The sequence below is a fragment of the Prionailurus viverrinus genome, chromosome B4 (assembly GCF_022837055.1).
Source record: "Prionailurus viverrinus isolate Anna chromosome B4, UM_Priviv_1.0, whole genome shotgun sequence".
Taxonomy (NCBI): Eukaryota; Metazoa; Chordata; class Mammalia; order Carnivora; family Felidae; genus Prionailurus; species Prionailurus viverrinus.
This window is the reverse complement of record NC_062567.1, coordinates 131,421,025-131,445,034: the sequence shown is the minus strand read 5'-3', so window position 1 is coordinate 131,445,034 and position 24,010 is coordinate 131,421,025. Positions and strand designations below refer to the sequence as shown.

Below are 24,010 nucleotides of genomic sequence, written 5' to 3'. Positions count from 1 at the left end.
TTTATTTATTTTTGAGAGATAGAGCATGAGCAGGGGAGGGGCAGAGAGAGAAGGAGACACAGAATCCAAAGCAGGCTCCAGGCTCTGAGCTGTCACCTCAGAGCCCGTTGTGGGGCTCGAACTCACAAACCATGAGTTCATGACCTGAGCTGAAATCGGACACTCAACCAACTGAGCCACCCAGGTGCCTGTGTATAAAATATTTCTTAAGACAACACGAAAGCATTAATAAGGTGACAAGATAAGGAATTCTCAGACTAGAGAGTGAGTGAAGGCAGGACCTAGAGGGAAAGAGAACATTGGCCTTGCAAGAAGTGATTAAGCAGGTAAACATGAGCTTTAGATTTGTAGCTTTCAGACATACAGAGAAGAGAAGGAACCCAATCTGCCTGTAGACAGGAAGTCCAGTAGCAGATCACCCAGTAAACCTGGAATCCCAATGGAATCTGCTGTAGACATGAATGGAAAATAATCTTACTTCTCCCTAGGAATATCAGCTGTCTCCAGTCTTGGCACTGTTTTGAGTAGGGAAATCACTGAAATTTCCCTCTTAGGTTGCAGCCTGAATTCTCACTACTTGGATGATTTGAAAACCTGAAGCCAGTAATTGAACTTGAAGTGATTCAGGTGTGTGGGACCCCAAAGTGCCTTGCAGAAATCCTTTCCAGAAGCACATTATGATGTTTAAAAGAATGCCCCAAAATAAAATTGTCAGGGAAATGAGCAGTTCAAACTAAACTCACAGAGAAACAAGGCATTGTGAACAAAAACATAGCAGACAGCAACAACAATCGGAAAATGGAATTTTCAGTCACAATCTTAAGCTATTTAGTATGTATAAGAGAAAGAAAGACTACCAAATATGTGTGAGGGTACAAGAAACTAAGATTGGCTAAGCATACTTGAAAGTTAACCAAATAGAGTATCTAGAAATGAAAAGTAAAATAACTGAAATTTGAGAGTGGAAGCATGATAGTCGTGGGAACGCTGAATACTTATTTAAGCAAAATCACAGTTCTTAGAAGGATGGGACATGAAGAGGGTAGTAGAACAGAGCTAAATTCTCACTGTCTATAATATGAGATAAATAATGTCTGAAATTGATGAATCAAAAGATACTGGGATACTTTTTAATTATGTGGAGATATTTAGATTTCAAAAGAAACACCTAAAAGATGCTAAAATAATTGCCTGTGGGGAGGAAGATTGGGTAAAATGGAGAAGAGTGGGGAGGAACTACTGTATTTTGCCATTTGTATTACATGATTTTTTAATTTTTTTTTTTCAACGTTTATTTATTTTTGGGACAGAGAGAGACAGAGCATGAACGGGGGAGGGGCAGAGAGAGAGGGAGACACAGAATCAGAAACAAGCTCCAGGCTCTGAGCCATCAGCCCAGAGCCCGACGCGGGGCTCGAACTCACGGACCGCGAGATCGTGACCTGGCTGAAGTTGGACGCTCAACCGACTGCGCCACCCAGGCGCCCCCATGATTTTTTAAAACTATGTGCATGCTTTTGTTTTGATCAAATAAAAATTTAAAGGTAAGATAATTAGTGCATAGCTGTAAATTGATAATTGAAGTTGAGTAATAGGCTTATCAATAAATAAAAACAGGCTTATCAATATATTAGACACAACTGAGGATGGAATTAGCGGTAGCTGACCCCTGATTCTCATTTGCAGTGATTGTAATCAGAAAACTGTGGAGTGTTTTCTTCACTTTGCTGAGAGAAGATGATACTGCCCTAGAATGCTATATCCAGTGAAAATCTTTAAAACGTATGTGAAATGGGGGCGCCTGGGTGGTTCAGTTGGTTGAACGTCCAGCTTCAGCTCAGGTCATGATCTCGCAGTTGACAAGTTTGAGCCCCGCATTGGGCTCTGTGCTGACAGCTCAGAGCCTAGAACCTGCTTAGGATTCTGTGTCTTCCTCTCTCTCTGCCCCTCCCTCGCTCATGCTCTCTCTGTCTCGAAATAAATAAACATTAAAAAACATGAATAAATAAAACATACGTGAAATAGAGACATTTTGAGACCATCAAAAACACTTTGCCACTAGCAAGATCCTCACGAGAAGAAATTCTAAAGGATGTTATTCATGCACAAGGCAGGTGATGCTAGATGAAAAGTATGAGATGGAAGAAGGGATGAAGAGTAGAAAAAGTGGTAAAATATTGCATGTGTCTAAATCTGAACAACTTTAAATGATAAAACAGATCAACTCATTGGTGGACGTTAAAAAAGAAACAAAAGAAGTTAGAATTAAAGTAGATAACAATAGCAGGAAGGTGGGTGGGAGTAAATGGAATTAAATGTCTATTGTTTGGGAGGAGGATAATCATATTAAATGTTTTTAGCATTGATAAGTTAGGAATTTTTTGTGTTGTAATAACTGGATAGCTTGTAAAATTTTATACACACACATACCTCTCCAGAGGGAAGAAATTAAGTAAAAAGAAAAAAACCCAAAAAACCTCTAGTCAAATAAGAAAGCAGGAAAGGGCAGGAAAAGCAACAGAGAACACAAAATAAGATGGCAGCTTTATTATTTTTTAATGGTTTTTTTTTTTAATTTTTAATTTTTGAGAGAGAGAGAGACAGAACACGAGTGGGAAAGGGGCAGAGAGAGAGGAAGACACAGAATCTGAAGCAGGCTCCAGGCTCTGAGCTGTCAGCACAGAGCCCGACGCGGGGCTTGAACTCACGAACTGTGAGATCATGACCTGAGCTGAAGTTGGACACTTAACTGACTGAGCCACCCAGGCGCCCCAACAGCTTTATTTGTTTTTAAGTTAGTTAGTTAGTTAGTTAGTTAGTTTGTTTGTTTATTTTGGAAGAGAGTGCAGAGGGGCAGAGAGAGAAAGGGGGAGAGAGAGAATCCCAAGCAGGCTCCTCTATGTCAGCACAGAGCCCATTGCAGGGCTCTATCTCGATGAACCGTGGGATCATTATCTGAGCTGAACCCAAGAGTCAGATGCTTAACCCACTGAGCCACCCAGGTACCCCTAAGATGCCAGCTTTAAATCCAAATAAATGTCAATGAACTCAATGCTTTGGTTAAAAGAGAATGTACTAGATTGGTTTTTAAAAGAGAAAAATGCAATTTATAAAAGATACGTTTAGAAAAAAAAAGATGCAGAAAGTTTGAAAGCAAAAATATAAGAAAAGACCTATCAGACAAATACTAACCAAATGAGAGCTATTAACATCGGACAAAATAGACTTTATAGCAGTGGCTATATCATTGAGAAAACTCAGTATGTCAGCAAAATAAAGCAGTTTTAAGTTTGTGTTCATCTAATAACAGTCTCAAAATGTTTAAAGCAAAAATTTAGGAATATACCAATCCATCATCAAAATGGAAGATATTAATATATCTCTCAGTAATTGATAAAACAAGTGAGGAGGGCTATAAAAATATAAAGGATTGAATAATGTATTTAACAAACTTGACCTAATAGACATATTCAGAACATTGTACCCAACAACTGCAGAATACACATTCTGTTTAAGCCAAACATGAAAAAGTTATCAAAACTGACCACTTACTTGGTTGTAAAACAAAACTTAGGGTTGAAATAGTACAGAATGAGTTATTAAACCACAGAGCAATAAGTAGCAACCAACAACAAAAAGGTAACTTAAAACAAAAAGCATATATGTTTGGAAATTAAACACATTTCTGAAAGATCTATGGGTTAGAGAAGAAATCATAATGGAAATAAGAAAATATTTAGAACTGAGTGATAGTGCAGATAGTGCATATTGAAACTTGGTACACTGAAGAATATAAACTATCATTGAAAAACATTAAAGACTTGAATAAGTGGGAAGACATCCATGTTCATTGATTGGAAGACAATATAAAGATGGCAATAGTCCCCCAAAGAATCTACAATTCAGTACAATCCCTATCAAAATTCCAATTTGCTTTTTGTAGAAATTGATAAGCTGGTCCTAAAATTCACATGAAAATGCAAAGAATCCAGAAGAGTCAAAATAATCTTGAAAAAGAACAAAGTTGAAGGATTCATATTTCCCAATTTCAAAACCTAATACAGAGCTACAGTAGACAATAAATAGTGTGGTACTGCCATAAGGGTAGATAGATCAATGGAATAGAATTGGGAGTCTCAGAAAGAAACCCTCAATTTTTGTTCATTTGAGTTTTGGCAAGAATGTCAAGATAAATCAATGAGTAGTCTCTTTAATAAATGTTGCAGGCACAACTGGGTATCCACACACAGAAGAATGAAGTTGGACCCCTACTTTACACAATACAAAAAAATTAAGTCAAAATAAACCACAGACCTAATGTAATGGTTTCTTGGATATGACACCAAAAGCACAAGTAATAAATATATATATATGTGTGTATTGCACTTCATTCAAATTAAAACCTTTTTGTGCTTCAAAGACCCCATCATAAGGGGCATCGATTGAGCATCCAACTTAGGCTCAGGTCATGATCTTGCGTTTGTGGGTTTGAGCCCCACATCGGGCTCTGTGCTAACAGCTCAGAGCCTGGAGCCTGTTTTGGATTCTGTTCCCTCCCCTGCTTACGTTCTGTCTCTCAGAAAACAAAATAAAGTGTTAAAAAAAAAAAAAAAAAAAGACCTCATCAAGAAAGTAAAGACAACAGAATAGGAGAACATATTTATAAGTCCTATATCTGTTAAGGGTCTAGTATCCAGAATATATAAAGACTGCCTACAACTCAGTAATAGGCAAATACTCCAATTAAAAGGTAGACAAAGGATTTGAATAGCCATTTCTCCAATAAAGATATACAAGTGACCACTATACGTGAAAAGATGCTTGGCAGCATTAATTATCAGGGGAATGCAAATCAAAACAACAATGAGATACCATTTCACACCCACCAGGATGGCCATAATCAAAAGGACAGATAATAACAAGTATTGCAAATTTATGGGGAAGTTGGAGACCTCATATTTTACTGGTGAGAATTTAAAATTGTGCAGCACTGTGGAAAATAATTTGGTAGTTCCTCAAAATGTTAAAGTTACCAGATGACCCAGCAGTTCTACTTCTAGAGAATTGAAAACCTATATTCAAAAAATTTGTGCCCAAATGTTTATGGCAACATTATTCATAAAGCAGAAAAGTGGAAGCAACTCAAATGCATCAACTTGATGAATGGGTAAACAAAATGTGATGTGTCCATACAACAGAATATTTTTCAGCCATAACACAAAATGCAGTTCTGATTCTATAACATGGATGAGCCTTGAAAGAAGCCAGTCACAAAAGATCATGTATTATTTGATTCCATTTATATGAACTATCCAGAATAGGCAAATAGAGACAGAAAATAGATTAGTGGTTGCCAGGGTGTGGGAGAAGGAGAGAATGGAGAGTATTTGCTAATGGGTACAGGTTTCCTTTTGGGATAATTAAAATGGAGTTAGTGGTGATGATTGCACTTCTGTGAATATATTAAAAACCACTGAGTCATAAAGAAAAAAACCTATCAGACACAGCTAAAACACTTGGAAATGAATAGCCTTTAAATCAAGCTTGGAAAAGAAGAAAGACTTAAAATTAATCAACTAGGCATCCGTCTCAAGAAGTTAGATAAAAATATCAAATTTAGGGGTGCCTGGATGGCTCAGTTGAGCATCTGACTTCGGCTCAGATCATGATCTCACGGGTGGTGAGTTCGAGCCCCACATTGGGCTCTCTGCTGTCAGTGCAGAGCCTTCTTCAGATCCTCTGTCCCCTTCTCTGCTCCTCCCCTGCTTGCATTCTCTCTCTCTCTCAAAAATAAGTAAACATTAAAAAAAAATTTTAATTCTATCAAAATTAACCCAAAGAATGGAAAAGAGGGGCACCTGGGTGGCTCAGTTGGTTAAGCCTCTGCCTCCTGATTTAGGCTCAGGTCATGATCTCACAATTTGTAAGGTGGAGCCTTATGTCAGGCTCTGCATTGACAGCATGGAACCTGCTTGAGATTCTTTTTCTCCCTATGTCTCTCTCTGCCCCTCTCCTACTCTGTCTCTCTCTCAAATAAACATTAAAACAAAATAATCCTTTAATAAATGATTAGGTCTAAGGTGATAATTGTAGGCTATACATATTCTTCTTAGAGTTACTTGCCTTTTATTTTTTTTTTAATGTTTACTTTTTATTGAGAGAGGGGGAGAGAGAGAATTCTAAGCAGGCCCAGCGCCGTCAGCACAGAACCTGATCCCATGAACTGTGAGATCACGACCTGAGTTGAAACCAAGAGTCAGGCACCCCCTAGAGTTACTTGCCTTTTAGAGAATTTCCTGGAGAGGACAGTGGCCAGCCCAAAGGTAGTTGATGTTTTCAGTTGATGTCACAATGGCATAATGCAGTTGAAAGGGATATTAGAAGTGATGCGTTAAATAATTGTTCATAATGTACAGTTACCATATTCAGCGGCATGTTTGTTAACAGCAGTTCTCTTTTTGGTTGAGACTTTTTGGTCTCAAACTTTTTTTTTTTAATTTTTTTTTAATGTTTATTTATTTTTGAGACAGAGAGAGACAGAGCATGAACAGGGGAGGGTCAGAGAGAGAGGGAGACAGAATCTGAAACAGGCTCCGGGCTCTGAGCTGTCAGCACAGAGCCCGATGTGGGGCTCGAACCCACGGACCGCGAGATCATGACCTGGGCTGAAGTCGGACGCTCAACCGACTGAGCCACCCAGGCGCCCCGGTCTCAAACTTTTTATACTCTTAAAAATTATTGCAGACTCTGAAGAGCTTTTGTTTATGTGGTTGTAACTATCAATATTTATTAGAAATTAAAATTGAGAAGTCATTAGGTATTTCTTTATTAACAATATTAAACCTGTTACATGTTAACATATATAACATTAAAAAAATCATTTTCCCCAAAATAGTAAAAATAGCAACATTATTATTATATATTTTTGCAAACCTTTCTAATGTTTGACCTAAGAGAAGATAGCTGGTTCCTTGTATCCGCTTCTGCATTCAGTCTCTTACAATATCACATAGCCTGTACCCTCTAGAAAACTTCACTACATGCTGTGAGCAAATGAGAATGAAAAGGCAAATAATGTCATAGTGTTCCTATGAAAATACTTTTAATCTTGCGGACCCCTACAAAGTGTTTGAGGACTTCCAAGGAGCCCCAGACCATACTTAGAGAATTCCTAGGCTATATTCTCTTGTATTCTGATATCTTTAAAAATATATATTTGCCTAAACTAAATATGTGTTAGCTAAAACTAACACGTGCTTATTGTTAAAAAAAAGTTAATAATTACGTGGAGGGTCAATGAGGGAAATGGGGTTACCTTTAATTCCTTTCCTCTCCTCACATATTCACTGTTAAGTTTTTGTGTGTGTGAGTTTCCCAGATTGTGTGTGTGTGTTGTGTACACTTTTATTTATTTTTTTGAAGTTTATTTATTTTTGGGAGAGGGAGTGTGCATGCATGTGACCACGAGCAGGGTAAGGGCAGAGAGAGAAGGAGAGAGAAAATCCCAAGCAGGCTTCATGCTGTCAGCAGAGCCCAACGCAAGGCTCACTCTTGGAAATCATGAGATCATGGCTTGAGCCGAAATCAAGAGTTGGATGCTTAACTCACTGAGCCATTTAGGCACCCCGTATTGTGTTCACTTTGATAAGCGGAAGAGAAGAGTCAAGTTAAAAATCATTTATGTCTTGACTGAAAAAAGATTGAGAATAAGATAGAACCGTGAACAGGGAACTAGGAGTCCGAGAGCTCTGGGTTCTGACTCAGCCTCTGTCACTCGGGCTTTGGACATACCTCTTCACCATCCTGGCTCAGACTCCTCAGTTCTCGGGTGACAGGACTCCACACAAGGTGATCCAGGTGCCACTGATGTAAGAATTAATTTATTTCCCAAGATCTAATGGTTAAATGCCAGAGAGGGATGGTAGAAAGTTGTAACTAAAAATATTTCCTCCTGGTGAGACACCAGAAGGTTGTTTCTCTGGAAATGGATTCTTTTAAATGGTAATTAATGTTCAGCAGTAGAACTCCCACTTAGATGGTTAGAATTCTGTGGGACTCAAAATAATGGATTTATTTTTATGCCTCTCTGGCACAACAGTATTGTACATCGTGGTTATCGTCTCAGTATTTTGTGCCTCTAATTTTATGTCAGTGAACAGACAGTCCTAGGGAGGGGAGAAAAAAACCACTGAGTATTTATGAAAGAGGAATTTAATGCAGATTCTAAAAAGTCATGTGCTTTTATAGCTTTGGCATGAGACTCGCATCTATAATCAATATTGTCCTTCAGGTAGCAGCTGCTTAGGAAAACGAAAGCAGTCATCTGTGTGTTTGCTTGGTGAGGAGACAAATATAGCAAATCCCCAATGTACAGAATAGCTGTGTTCCAGATTTATCTTTAGCATTTTGAATACATTTTCTCATGGATGTTCGGTTTATTTATAGGTGCATACAGTCATACATGAATTTAACAAGTTCAGGGTTTATGCTATACCGGGCTCTATGCTGAGTTTCCAGACTGGTACACAAAAAAAGATTTGACACCTAAAATAGGTCCCATACTAGCCCCCTTTTTTTTTCTTTTCCAGTAATTTTTAGTAGTATATTAGTAAAATTTTTTTCAAGTATTAATTACAACAGTGGTTAAGAGCGTGAACTCTGGAGCCAGGCTGTCAATGTTTAGACACAGATTCTGCCACTTACAAAGTGTATAACTTTAGGAAAAGTTATAAAACTTCTTGGTGTTTTTTTTTCCTCGTGTAAAATGGAGAGAATACTAGTACATACCTCATCAGGTTGTTGCGAGGATTAAGTGTTTTTGTTTTTGACTGTATAATTCACATAATATAAAATTAACCATTTTATTTTTTTTTTAATTTTTTTTTTTCAACGTTTTTATTTTTATTTTTGGGACAGAGAGAGACAGAGCATGAACGGGGGGGGGGCAGAGAGAGAGGGTGACACAGACTCGGAAACAGGCTCCAGGCTCCGAGCCATCAGCCCAGAGCCTGACGCGGGGCTCGAACTCACGGACCGTGAGATCGTGACCTGGCTGAAGTCGGACGCTTAACCGACTGCGCCACCCAGGCGCCCCTAAAATTAACCATTTTAAAGTGTACAGTTCAGGGCCACCCATCTGGCTCAGTCCAAAGAGCATGCAACTCTTGATCTCGAGGTCCTAAATTCAAGCCCAATATCGGGTGTGGAGATTACTAAAAAACAAACTTTAAAGTGTACATTTCAGCAGTACTTAGTACGTTCACAGTGTTGTGCAACTCCTACGTCTGTATCATTCCAAAACGTTTTGAGTAAACACAACGTAGTATATATACACAATCGAATATTACTTGGCCATAAAAAGGAATGAAGTACTGATATATGCTCCAAAGTGGATAAACCTTGAAAACATTATGCTACGTGAAAGAAGTCATACACAAGAGGTCACATTTTGCATGAATGTTTTTATATGAAATATCAGAGTCAGGGCTGAGTGGAGGGGGAAATAGAACATGCCTGCTTTTCTTTTGAGGTGATGATCTTTTGGAATTTGATAGAGGTCGTGGTTGCACGACATTGTGAATATACTAAATGTCACTGGTATACTTTTAAATGTTTTTTTGTTGTTGTTTTTTTGTTTTAGTGTTTCTTTGTGTGTGTGTGTGTGTGTGTGTGTGTGTGTGTGTGTGTGTGTGTGTTTTGTGAGAGCACGAGCAGAAGGGGGCAGAAAGAGGGAGACAGAGGATCCAAAGCAGGCTCTGTGCTGACAGCAGCAAGCCCGATATGGGGCTCCAACTCACCAACCATGAAATCATGACCTGAGCTGAAGTCGGACGCTCAACCAAGCCATCCAGGCGCCCTGAATGGCATACTTTTAAATGGTTAATATATGTTATGTGAATTCCACTTCAATTTAAAAGTGGTAATGAAGCCACTTGATCAATTAGACTGGCAAAAAATTCTTAGGCGACCAAAGCCAGCATCTGCTTAATTCTGAGGGTTTCTACTCTTCTTTCTTTCTGCCTCCAGTTGATTTCCCTTACTTTCTTGTGAGCTCAGCTAAGCATTTAAAGGATGTTTGTTATATTTTTTTTTATGTTATGTAACAGTACTAGGTATTTTGCACCATGTTGTCTAGACCACCATATTGCTGGAAATGGAAGCCCTCATTTCACCCTTAAATTTTTAACTCTCACATTTAAACTTAGGTTTTCTAACAAAACCTGGAATAAATGTGTGTGTCTGTGTCTGTGTCTTCTCCTTAAATAGGTAAAACTGGTAAGCTTTTCTTTTCCTCCCCATTCCACACTCCTCCCCCCTGCCTATGCTTGTTTACTGCTGCTGGCCTCCAGGGGAATGTGATGAAAAGGTGGCATTGTCTTCCCGCAGGGTATGACAATGGCAAGCTTTCTGGTCTCAAGTTTTTCCTAGTTTCCCCCATTCTGACTGAGTGTTCCTGACAGATAAACCACCTGAGACTGAGACACCTGACTTCAGTTGTTAGGGTACCCAACTAATCAACCAGAAAGTCACCCCAGAGCTCCCTTCTGCTTCCCAATGCTCATTCTCACCATTTGTAGTAATCCTGTTGTATTAGAGTTCTATTGGTGCTGTAACAAATTACCCCAGGTTAAGTGGTTTAAAACAACACAGATTTTATATCTGTAGGTCCATAGGTCAGAGGTCGGATGCAGGTCTCACTGAGCTAGAATCAAAGGTGTCAGCAGGGCTGTGTTCTTTAATGGAGGCTGTAGGGGAGAATCCATTTCCTTGCCTTTTCTGGCTTCTAGAGACACTTTTTTCCTTGACTAGTGACCCCTTTGTCTAAAAGCCATCAGTAGTGGTTGAACCTGCACATTGCCTTACTCCCACGTATTCTAGCTCCTTCTACTTTTAAGGACCCTTGTGATTACATTGGACCCACTCACATAATCCAGAATAATCTCCCTATTTTAAAGTCGGTGATCAGCAACCTGCCATGTAATACAATGTGTTCACGGGTGCTGAGGATTAGGCCATCGACATCTTTCAGGGGACTGTTATTCTGCTTACCACACCTATCTCCTGTGCATTTTGTCTGTGAGTTCTTTCAAAATAGCCTCACTGCTATCCTTTTAATTTCTGGTCCACCAATAGACCCTTCTTTGTTTTTCTATACAACACTTTCATATATAAGCCTTTTCTGTGATTATTAGTGATTGGAATGAGGGAGGAGGCAATGCTGGGTTTTCAGTTCACTATCTTGATCTAGTCTTTCCACTACTAATAAGTTTTACACTTGATCTTAGTCAAAAGGCCAAGAAACAATTCCAGTACTAATAAATTTTAAAAAGTTTTTTTAGTTTTACTAAATTTGAACTCATTTTACTAGATTTGAACTTTTTATGTTAGTTCCTGAGGAGGTAATAGACCATTGAGCTCTTTGGACTGGCTGTTCTCTTTATCTTGGTGTAAGATGTACTTCCCTTTAAGATTTCAAGGTAGGTAGGCAGGGGTTTCTAAGTTAGAAACTTTGGGTGTATGTTTAAAGCTGGCAAGGAAGAGGAATGGAGATGTCCCAGTTGTTTGAAAAAGTTTCCAGACAGGATTTTTCTGCCTGAAATGCCCCGTTTTTGCAATACCGGCATGGACACATAGTACTATGCAATAGGAAAAAAAATGCCACAGCCTTAATAACCTTAGTAAGCATTGTCCAGCTTTGCAGTCCTCATTTTTCTTGGAAATTGCCTGTAACGCGAGCAAGGATGCCAGAAGCATCTCTGTAGACTATAAGCCTTTGTAGGTCCAGTGTTCCTTGGGACATCAAATATTACCTAGTCCTTACTAGAAAAGAACATTTATATTGGAGTCATCAAAAAAGCATAAATAACTGAAGGGTAAGTTGAATAAATATTTCATTAATCTATGTTATACAAAGAGATAGAGTGAACTGTCTTATAATCCTGTAGAGGAGACATATAAACAAGTGCCGTGGGAACACAGAGCATGAACAACATATCGTAATGTAACCTGATAGGCAGGGGGTGGTAACATTCAATCTGAGGTTTGAAGCATTCTAATAGGACAATACAGTGCTCTCCCTTGTCAAACAGGCTGACCTATTTAAATAACTAAGCGATCTGGCAAATGTTTCTTCTTATCTATAAAGTTGACCTAATTTCCAGTTGTTACCATGATTAAAATATTGTACATAACCATTATTAGATCAGTAGCTCAACACTTGATACTCTGCCTGAGAATATATACCAGTGGGCCTCCATCTAGGTTGAGAACCATAAACCCACCTGGAGATTTCATCTGTATAATTTCATCCCTAACTATATGCTTGTGGTTTTTATCTGTCATAAAGTTTTATGAATGGAAAGACCGGTTGCTGGCTTCTTTCCCTGATAATTTTTATCATTGTGTTACCCTGGATGAATTATTTATAGAATATTGAGCTGAGATTGTCCCTATTTTATTACAAACACAAGTAAACAAAGCTATTGTAAAGAACAATATGATTTTTATACCTCTTTTACTTTGTGGTAAATACATTGACTAAGCAAAGAGACTAGAAGTATTTATCTGTTTTATTACTAGATATTTTGGCTTGTAAGGTTATCAGAGAATAGGAACAGCAACTGATCTATAAAAGGTTAAAAAAATCAATTTATCTGCTATTTTTTATGTGTGTCCTGGGTTGCAAACCTCTATGTTTTTCTCTTCAGGGACCCACTTCATTTTCTTTTTCAGTATGAGAGAGAAAAAGATTTCTTCTGGAAAATGAAATACTTGTGTTTAAGTGTATAACTTTAGAACTTGAACAGAAAGAATCCCAATATTGTATATGTCTGTTCACTGGAAATCTGATTTGACCCCCGGTTAATAATGAACTTTTGTTCATTTAAAAGTTGTGGCTCTTTATTTTTGTGAAACTATAATGGCTAAAGTCTTTTCAAATTTTTCAGGGAAGTGTGACAGCAATGACAGTATTCTTTCCCTTGGATACAGCTCGACTTCGACTTCAAGGTGAGTAACTTTTCTAGGCATCATATTCTTTTCATTTGGTGTCAGGAAACAAACAAATTTTTCTAGTAATGTAAGAATATCTGTTTTGTTAGGGATCTACCCTTGTCCTTTTCCACTGACTTTAAATACTGGCCATCAGTGCTGTTTACTCATTAACAGAGAGGCGTTCATAAATGAGTCATAGCCTCAAGCATTCTCTAATCTGAGAGAACCTGAGGGGGCTTGCTTTAGTACTTTAGAATCATTACAATTCTTTCCAATAAACAATATGACTTTTTAAAAAAGATTTTATTATTTTTTTTAAGTAATCTCTACACCCATTATGGAGCTCGAACTTACAACCCCAGGATCAAGCATTACATGCTCTACCAACTGAGCCAACTAGGAGCCCCAACAATATGACTTTTTAAAGGCACAATGTGGAGAGTTTTTGCTGGGAGTAGATCTTCTCAAAAGAGAACAGAGAAGAAATAGGAAATGCATTGAAGCCAAACACCCACTGTCACTGCTAAATTGGGCATGTAGTCTTAGTTTGCCTTTTTTTGCATTATTGGACTGTGCAACCCTCTATAATTCCTGCTTGTTTTTCCCTCAGTATTTTTCAACTTGAAATTATAAACCTGTGCCAGAACTTACATGAAGAAATAAAAGAGTAAGATTAGCTTTGAATAAACTAATTCCTACAATAAAACCCTTCATGGCTATTATTTTACATTAATTTTAGAGTTTTGTGATTGGTAATAATTTCACATGACTCAAAAGCCAAAAATCTATAAAACGATACACAGTATGGTGGAAAATCTCACTGTAATCTGCCCCTTCTTTCCCTCTCTTCTCTCCCTTGGAGATAATGTCTTTATTAATCTCTCAAATAGTCTTGCAGAGTTTTGTTATGGAATAACAAGCAAGTAAAAAAATATATATAGGGGCACCTGGGTGATTCAGTTGGTTGAGTGTCTGATGTCAGCTCAGGTCATGATCTCAAGGTTCTTGAGTTCGAGCCCCACATCAGGCACGCTGCTGTCAGCCTGTCAACGCAGAGCCTGTTTCAGATCCTCTGTCCCCCTCTCTCTGCCCCTCCCCAACTTGCACGCTCCCAAAAATAAATAAATATTAAAAAAAAATAATATATACATTCTTAGTTTTCTCCCTTTCTTACACAAAAAGCATTTTTGCTACACTGTTCTGCACCTTATATTTTTCACTTAACAGCATATTGTAAATGCCTTCCAAATCAATGCTTTGGGAGCTTCTTCATCCTTCTGACTGTAGAGTGTTCCATAGTGTGGATGCTCCATAACCTGTTTACCCTTCCCCCTTTCTAGATTCTTGGGTGGTTTCTTCTCTTTTGTAGAATAGACTTGTTCATATGCTGCTTTGTTTTTGTAAGTTCAATGTGATAAATTCCCAGAAATGAGATTGCTGGATCAAAGGGTTAAACCTGTTTGTAAATTTTTTTTTTTTTTACAATCGTTGCATTTGTCTTTTATTTTATTTTTATTTCTTTTTTTTTAAATATAATTTATTGTCAAGTTAGCTAACATACAGTGTATACAGTGTGCTCTTGACTTCGGGAGTATATTCCTGTGATGTATCACTTACATAGGACACCCAGTGCTCATCCCAAAAAGTGCCTTCCTCAATGCCTGCCACCCATTTTCCCTGTAATGTTTTTTTTAATGTTTATTTTTGAGAGAGAGACAAAGTGTTAACAGGGGAGAGGCAGAGAGAGAGAGGGAGACACAGAATCTGAAGCAGGCTCCAGGCTCTGAGCTGTCAGCACAGAGCCCGAAGTGGGGCTTGAGCTCATGAACCGAGTTTGAGCCCTCCTAGGTGAGGCTCTTAGATGCTGAGTGAGCCTCCTAGGTGCCCCAATTCTGATCCTTTTGAGACCTTTTAGTTTTTAGGTTAGGAAACCGAGCACAAGCCTAAAACTTTGAAAACTTGAGTTTTAATCCTGGCCCTGCTGCCAACTACATGTGTCCTTCACAGCTTTTGGGTCTGTAGCCTCTTCCCTAACAGGGAGATGGTAATTTATTTCCACTCTACTTTATAAGATGTTAAGATAAAAATGAGAATATGTAACTTCGAAAAAAAAAAAAAGCCCCAAACAAGATAAGCCTTATGAAATAGAAGATCTCCTGTCACATCTTTTGCTTTGGAAATTAGGTGTTGAATTAAAATGCTTTATGGTTCGTGAATACCAGATGAAACCCAAGGGATCCACAGTTGGGAATTGAGCACATGGGAACAAGGAGGGTTGTTGAGTTCTGAGGCAAGCTAAGGAGCTCAAATAGGGCAGGAGATCGCTCAGGTGAGGTAAATGGCATTTCAGTGAAACTTGCTGATGCTGAAGATCATAATTCTCAGATTTAGTTTAAATGTATATTCTTTCATCTTATAGTTGATGAGAAAAGAAAGTCCAAAACTACACACATGGTGCTCCTGGAGATCATTAAGGAAGAAGGCCTGTGAGTACCAACCACCTTGCTCGTCCTTGTTAGAGCAGGCAGCCCGTTGGGAGATTGCCAGGCTTCTGGCAAATCTGCACTCTCTCTTCCCGTTCTCGCAGCCTTACAGTAGTTGTGGATTTTAATTGCCCAACTTATAAGTACATAATTGTTTTCACCTCCTTGAAGTTCTGTGGTTGGTTGGCCATTTTGACTCTTGATCATAGAGTCTTCCATGAAACCAATGCTTTATGGTTTTGTTTTGTTTTTTACAGTGAGCTGAAGAAGGTGATAATTTAGTTTGTTCTATGATATATTCAGACAGATTATGTACTTCTTTTGGTTGTTTTCTTTTTACTTTTTATTTGGAAATAATTTCAAATGCACAAAAAATTATGAAACTAAAAATAGTACAAAGACTATCAGTATATGCTTTATGCAGATGGACCTATTATACTTTTTCCCATTTATTTTACCATCTGTGCTCATATTCTCTCCCCTCTCACCCTCCCTCTTCTCTGTTACACACACACACACACACACACACACACACACCACACAAACTTTTTTCAAAATTATTTAAGAGTAAGGTACACACACACACCATACATCAAAGCTTTTACCCCTATCACATTAACAATTTTAAAGAATATAACTCCCCTCCCTTTTTTTTTTTTAATAACATACTTCTCATTTTAACTTTGCCTCACATTTCTTTATGATTAGTTTGAAGCTTTGCATTCTTGGCCAGAGTAATGCATAGGTGATATTGTGTCCTTAGGATATCACATCTGGAGTCACATATTGTCCACTGGCCCATCATTGCTTAATTATGGTTTCTCAGATTTGGGTTAGCCACTGAATAATTTTTCCTCTCTTGCAACTATAAACAGTCTATGAAAAGAAACTTTAGTATCAGTATTAAACTCAAAAATTCCTGCTTTTTCCGTGGCTTATAACTGATTACTATATGATATTATTTTGGTGCTTAAATTGTCCCAGGTGTGGCTAGTAGGAGCCCTTCAGCCATGTTCCTGTGCCCTTATAACATGCGCCCAACCACTTCTTTTTTTTATACTTGCTATCTATATTTTCTTCATTTTAAATGCTGTTACCTTGTAGTAAAATGTGAGTGATGCCACATTTACTAATAGCCATGAAGAAATTGTCTCTAATCTTACATAGTAACTTGCTAAAGGAAATCAATGGGAGGAAATCAGTAAAATCAATCATTGAAAGTGTGTTGTTTCTTTGGCATCATTAATGGTAGTTGGTTTGGGTATCTTTCAGAATATGAAATATATGTGCAGTTTGGAGCATGTTGTAATACAGAAGTGAACTTCGAGAATATGTGAATGATCAGCTTTTCCTGGGACTTTGCCCATTTCTACTGGCTTTTGTCCAGCATCTTTACTTGGCTTATTGTGTTTTTCCTCTAGCCTGGCACCATATCGAGGGTGGTTTCCAGTTATCTCCAGTCTGTGCTGCTCCAATTTTGTCTATTTCTACACTTTTAATAGTCTCAAAGCAGTCTGGGTCAAAGGTCAACGTTCTACTACTGGAAAAGATTTAGTAGTTGGATTTGTTGCAGGTAACAAAGTTTTCTGAGTATAAAATTTTTTATATTTTAATATTTATCTTGTGGTTCATATATTCTGTAAAGTTTATTTTAGCACAAATTAATGCTACAAAGAATGTAATTCGTTTTTTGACTTAGCTGTGTGTGTGTGTGTGTGTGTGTGTGTGTGTGTGTGTGTGATAAAAACACATAACATATAATTTGCCATTTTAACCATTTTTAAGTGTATACTTAAGTAGTAAGTTCATTTATATTATTGTGAAGCAGATCTTCAGAACATTTTCAAACTCTATAACCATTAGACAGCAAACTCTCCCTTCCTCCCTCCCCCTGATAATCACCATTCTACTTTCTATTTCTGTGAATCTGACTACTTGAGATGCCTCATATAACTGGAATCATACAGTATTTGTCTTTTGTGACTGCCTTATTTCATTCAGCATAATGCCCTCAAGGTTCATTCATGTTTTGCTCTTTTTTTTTTTTTTAAGGCCAAATACTATTCATTTGTATGTATATACCACATTTTGTTTATCTATTGATGGGCATTTAAGTTGTTTTGGCCTCTTGGCCACTGTGAATAGTTGCTGTTACGAACATGGGTTGTGTAAATAAATCTTTTTGAGTCCCTGCTTTCAGTTCCTTTGGATATATACCCAGAAGTGAGGTTGCTGTCATATGGTAGTTTCTTTTTTTTTTTTTTTTTTTTTAATTTTGTGAGGAACCACCATACTGTTTCGCACTGTGTCATATAATCCCACCAGCAGTGCACAGCGGTTTTAAGCTCTCCACGTCCCCACCAGCTCTTGTTATTTTCTGGGTGTTTTAGTTTTGATGGTAGCCATCCTGATGATGATAACCATCCTGATAGTGAAGTGATATTTCACTGTGGTTTGATTTGCATTTCTATCGTTTCATACGCTTGTTGGCCATTTGTATGTGATCTTTGGAGAAGTGTCTATTCAAGTCCTTTGCCCATTTTTTAATCAAGTTGCTTGATTTTTTTGTTGTTGAGCTGTAGATTTTTTTCTTATTTTTTTTATTTTAGAGAGAGAGAGCATGTGAGCAGGAGAGAGGGGCAGAGGGAGAGAAAAACCATATATATGTGGTCTTTAATCCATTTAGAGTTAACTTTTGTATGTGGTGGAAGATACAGGTCCAACTTCATTCTTTTGTATGTGGATATCCAGATACCCAGTTTTCCTAATACCATTGAAGAGATCGTCCTTTCCTATTTGAATGGTCTTGACATCCTTGTGGAAGATTGTTGACTAATTACACAAAGGTTTATTTCTGAGCTGAGTTGGCTTACTTTTTTCTTTTTTTTAAGTTTATTTATTTATTTTGAGAGACCAGCTACCCGTCTAAATAAATAAACTTAAATAAATAAATAAATGATTTAATTGAAAAACAGTTACCAGGGGGTGCCCGGGTGTCTCGGTCGGTTAAGCATCCAGCTTCAGCTCAGGTCATGATCTCGCGGCTGATGGGTTTGAGCCCTACCCAGGGCTCTGTGTTGACAGCTCAGAGCCTGGAGCCTTCTTTGGATTCTGTGTCTCCCTCGCTCTCTGCCTCTCCCCCTTGCACGCTCTCTCTTTTTCTCTCTCTCTCAAAAATGAATAAACATTAAAAAAAAAAATTAAAAAAACAGTTATCGGGCTAGGAGTTTTCATGTCCCCTCAGTTTTCCTCTTTACCTGTATGAAACCACAGATGTTTTGGGGCGCCTGGGTGGCTCAGTTGGTTGAGCGTCTGACTTCGGCTCAGGTCATGATCTCACAGCTCATGAGTTCAAGCCCCGCATCAGGCTTTGTGCTGACAGCTCGGAGCCTGGAGCCTGCTTCGGGTTTTGTGCCTCCCTCTCTCTCTGCCCCAACCCACTCGCATTCTGTTTCTGTCTCTCTCAAAAATAAATAAACATTAAAAAAAAAAAAAAAAAATTATGGGGGCACCTGGGTGGCGCAGTCGGTTAAGCGTCCGACTTCAGCCAGGTCACGATCTCGCGGTCCGGGAGTTTGAGCCCCGCGTCAGGCTCTGGGCTGATGGCTCAGAGCCTGGAGCCTGTTTCCGATTCTGTGTCTCCCTCTCTCTCTGCCCCTCCCCCGTTCATGCTCTGTCTCTCTCTGTCCCCAAAATAAATAAACGTTGAAAAAAAAAAAAAAAATTTAAAAAAAAAAAATTATGAAACCACAGATGTTTCATGGCTTGGTCTCTGAGCCTTTCTTCCATGTAATACTCCCGTTTTGGTCTTAAGTTGATTTTATCTAATTACCTTTCACTTGTACCAGGTTTTTTTAAATTGAGATATAATTAACATATAATATTATATTAGTTTCAGGTATACAACATAATGATTTGATATTTATATACCACCATAGTAATTCTAGTAAACATCTATCACCACACAGTTAATTTTTTTCCTTGTGGTTAGAACTTTTTTTTAAGATTTTAATTTAAGTAATCTCTATGCCCAACGTGGGGCTCCAACCCACGACCCCGAGATCAAGAGTCACATGCTCCAGGTGCCTAGGTGACTCAGTCAGTTAAATGTCTAACTCTTGATTTTGGCTCAGGTCATGATCTCATGGTTCATGAGATTAAGCCTCTCTGCCTCTCTCGCTGCCCCTCCCCTGCTCGGTCATGCATGCTCTCTCTCAAAATAAATAAACATTTTTTTTAAAAAGTGGGGGGAGGGGCACGCCTGGGTGGCTCAGTTGGTTGAGCATCCAACTTTGGCTCAGGTCATGGGTCTTGCGGTTCGTGTGTTCAAGCCCCGCATCTGGCTCTGTACTGACGACTCAGAGCCTAGAGCCTGCTTCAGATTCTGTGTCTCCCTCTCTCTCTGCCCCTCCCCTGCTTGTGCTCTGTCTCTCTCTAAAATAAATAAACGTTGGGGCGCCTGGGTGGCGCAGTCGGTTAAGCGTCCGACTTCAGCCAGGTCACGATCTCGCGGTCTGTGAGTTCGAGCCCCGGTCAGGCTCTGGGCTGATGGCTCAGAGCCTGGAGCCTGTTTCCGATTCTGTGTCTCCCTCTCTCTCTGCCCCTCCCCTGTTCATGCTCTGTCTCTCTCTGTCCCAAAAATAAATAAACGTTCAAAAAAAATTAAAATAAATAAACGTTAAAAAAATTTTTTTTTAAAAAGAGTCACATGCTCCACTGACTGACCCAGCCAGGCGCCCCTGTGGTGAGAACTTTTAAGATCTACTCTCTTAGGGGGCGCCTGGGTGGCGCAGTCGGTTAAGCGTCCGACTTCAGCCAGGTCACGATCTCGCGGTCCGCGAGTTCGAGCCCCGCGTCGGGCTCTGGGCTGATGGCTCAGAGCCTGGAGCCTGTTTCCGATTCTGTGTCTCCCTCTCTCTCTGCCCCTCCCCCGTTCATGCTCTGTCTCTCTCTGTCCCAAAAATAAATAAACGTTGAAAAAAAAAATTTTATAAAAAAAAAAAAAAAAAGATCTACTCTCTTAGTAACTTTCAAATACACAATACAGTATTATTAACTGTAGTCATTATGGTGTACATTACATCCCCATGACTTACTTATTTTATAACTGAAAGTCTGTACCTTTTGACCCCCCACCAGACCAAGTTTTACATAAAGAGTATAGCACACAGGATTTCATTCTTTGTGGAAATGAATACTTGTAGGTAACAGAAGACGTGAACAGAAGTTTCTCCAAAGAAGACATATACATGGCTAACAGACCCATGAAAAAATGCTCAATGTCACTCATTATCAGGGGGAAAAAATCAAAACCACAATGAGATACCGCCTCACACCTCTCAGAATGACTAAAATTAATTCAGGAAACAATAAATGTTGGCGAGAATGCAGAGAAAGGGGAACCCCCTTACACTGTTGGTGGGAATGCAAACTGGTGCACCCACTCTGGGAAACAGTGTGAAGTTTCCTCAGAAAGTTAAAGATGGAACTATCTTATGACCCAGCAATTGCACTACTAAGTATTTATCCAAAGGGTACAAAAATACTGATTTGAAGGAGCACATCCACCCCAATGTTTATAGCAGCACTATCAATAATAGCCAAATTATGGAAAGAGCCCAAATGTCCATCAACTGATGAATGGATGAAGAAGAAGATATATATATATATTATATGGAATTATGGATATATGGAGTATTGTATATTCCATATAATGGAATATTACTCAAATGTCCATCAACTGATGAATGGATGAAGAAGATATATATATATATATTATATGGAATTATATATATGGAATATTATATATTCCATATAATGGAATATTACTCAGCCATTAAAAAGAATGAAATTTTGCCATTTGCAGTGATGTGGATGGAACTAGAGTGTATTATGGTAAGCAAAATAATCCAGTCAGAGAAAGGAAAATACCGTATGATTTCACTCATATGTGGAATTTAAGAAACAAAACACAGGAACATAGGGGAAGGGAAGGAAAAATAAAATAAGATAAAAATAGAGAGGGAGGCAAACAATAAGAGGCTCTTAACTATAGAGAACAAACTGAGGGTTGCTGGAGGGGAAGTGGGTGGGGGGATGATCTCAATGTGTGATGGGCATTAAGGACGGCACTTGTTATGATGAACACCTGGTGTTATTTTTTAAAATTTTCTTTTTTTTTTTTGAACGTTTATTTATTTTTGGGACAGAGAGAGACAGAGCATGAACGGGGAGGGGCAGAGAGAGAGGGAGACACAGAATCGGAAACAGGCTCCAGGCTCTGAGCCATCAGCCCAGAGCCTGACGCGGGGCTCGAACTCACGGACCGCGAGATTGTGATCTGGCTGAAGTCGGATGCTTAACCGACTGCGCCACCCAGGCGCCCCGAACACCTGGTGTTATACGTGAGTCATGAATCACTAAATTCTACTCCTGAAACCAATACTATACTATATGTTAACTAACTTGAATCTAAATGAAACTTTGGAAGAGGAAAAAAAAGAGAGTGTGCCCAACTGCACAAAGTGGCTTGTGATCTAGCAAATATAATGCCTTAAAAAAGTAAAAATTTTAAAAATTCTAAAAAAATGAATACCTGTAGTAAGTAACTCAGGATAGAAACCCAGGAGTCATTATAGCAAGTGCTGCCTCACCCTCCACATTTGTTTCGTCATCAGGAACCATCAGTCTCAACCAAGAGCAAACTGTATACACTGCATATTAGCTAATTTGACAATAAATTATATATATGTAAAGGAACCATCAGTCTCAGGGATGCCTGGCTGACTCAGTCAGTAGATCATGTGACTCTTGGTCTTGGGGTCATGAGTTCAAGCCCCATGTTGGACATAGAGATTACTTTAAAAAAAAAAAAAAAGAACCATCATCATTCTGTTTCTTAAGTATCTCTAGAATCTGTTCCCTCTTTTCCATATACATAGCCATTTCCCAAAATCAAGCACCATCATCTCTCACCTGGACCATTGTTCTATTCTGTTCTTGCCTCTGAGGTCTTCCTCACTAACCTACTTTGCATGGTCTTGCCCAGCTAACCTTTCTGGAAGAATAGTTTTCTAACACTGTCATAACTCAAAGAACTCAAGTTTGAGATTTGTTCACTTGGGAAAAAAAAGTCAGAATAGATCCTGAGATGTCTTATACAGAAGGGATCTTCCTTTTTACACAATTGCAACAGATGGCAATCTAGTATTATCCTTAATACTTGAGACCAAGTATTTGTAATGTCTTAATTTTTTTTTAATGTTTATTTATTTTGAGAGAGAGTGTGCATGATCAGGGGAGGGGCAGAAAGAGAGGGAGAGAGAGAATCCCAAGCAGGCCTATGCTCTCAGCACAGAACCTGACACAGGGCTAGAGCCCATGAACCGTGAGATCATGACCTGAGCTGATACCCAGAGTTGGATCCTTAACCTACTGAGCTGCACAGGTGCCCCTGTAATATCTTGATTTCAATACATTTTAGATTCTATGGTTTTATGTATTTACATTTAAAAGATTACGAGTCACAGTCAAGGACTAGCTCATATAACTTTCCATGAAACTGCTAATTCATGAGATATATGATGAAATCTTTTTTAATTTTTCAGAAATGTTTATTTGCTAATATCTCACATCCCATTCTCCACCAGGCACACAACACCCTTGTTATTTTCTCTCACTGTGCTCTGTTTGTTTCCTTTCTGTTACACATCTACCATTACAGTAGATTCCCCTATACCTAACACTGCTAGACTGGTATAGTAGAGCACTTAGTTTTTAAAAGTCATTTCACCCTCCCCTGTTCATGCTCTGTCTCTCTCTGTCTCAAAAATAAATAAACGTTAAAAAAAAAAATTTTAAAAAAAGGGGGGGGCGCCTGGGTGGCTCAGTTGGTTGAGCGGCCAACTTCGGCTCAGGTCATGATCTCACGGTCAGTGAGTTCAAGCCCTGTGCTGACAGCTCAGAGCCTGGAGCCTGTTTCAGATTCTGTGTCTCCCTCTCTCTGACCCTCCCCCGTTCATGCCCTGTCTCTGTCTCAAAAATAAATAAACGTTAAAAAAAAAAATTTATAAAAGTCATTTGACCTAGGGAGTATCATAAATAGCATACTTTATATTTTATTTTAACTTAAGATGTATATATGTGTATTTTAATCCTTATTTATTTTTGAGAGGGAGGGCAGAGAGAAGGAGACAGAGGATCCGATGTAGGCTCTATGCTGACAGCAGAGAGCCTGATGTGGGGTTTGAACTCAAGAATGCGAGATCATGACCTGAGCTGAAATCAGTTGCTTAACCGACTGAGCCACCCAGGCGCCCCTCATTTTTTTTAGTATATGGCCAAGGTATATCAGTTCACTATGGGAGTTTTGTGCCTTTTCTTGTACATACCCCATATTTGCAGAGTTTTGCCTGCATAACAGATACAATTGACATAACTAGGTTGGAGAAAAGACATAGTATCAGTCTAATTCACTTATATTCTGTAGTGTCTTCTTGAGTATGTGAAAGAAAGGTGCAATGGGTCTGTGTCAG

The 24,010-nt window shown here is 38.7% G+C and overlaps 1 protein-coding gene across 1 annotated transcript in view; it reads left to right on the top strand.

The window, feature by feature from the left end:
• Nucleotides 1-24,010, top strand: part of SLC25A17 (solute carrier family 25 member 17) — a 47,597-nt gene that overhangs the window by 12,822 nt on the left and 10,765 nt on the right. Inside the window, exons 2-4 of the mRNA XM_047868260.1 lie at nt 12,948-13,008; nt 15,413-15,479; nt 16,898-17,049. Coding sequence (XP_047724216.1) covers nt 12,948-13,008; nt 15,413-15,479; nt 16,898-17,049 — 280 coding nt within the window. The remainder of the gene's footprint in view (nt 1-12,947; nt 13,009-15,412; nt 15,480-16,897; nt 17,050-24,010) is intronic.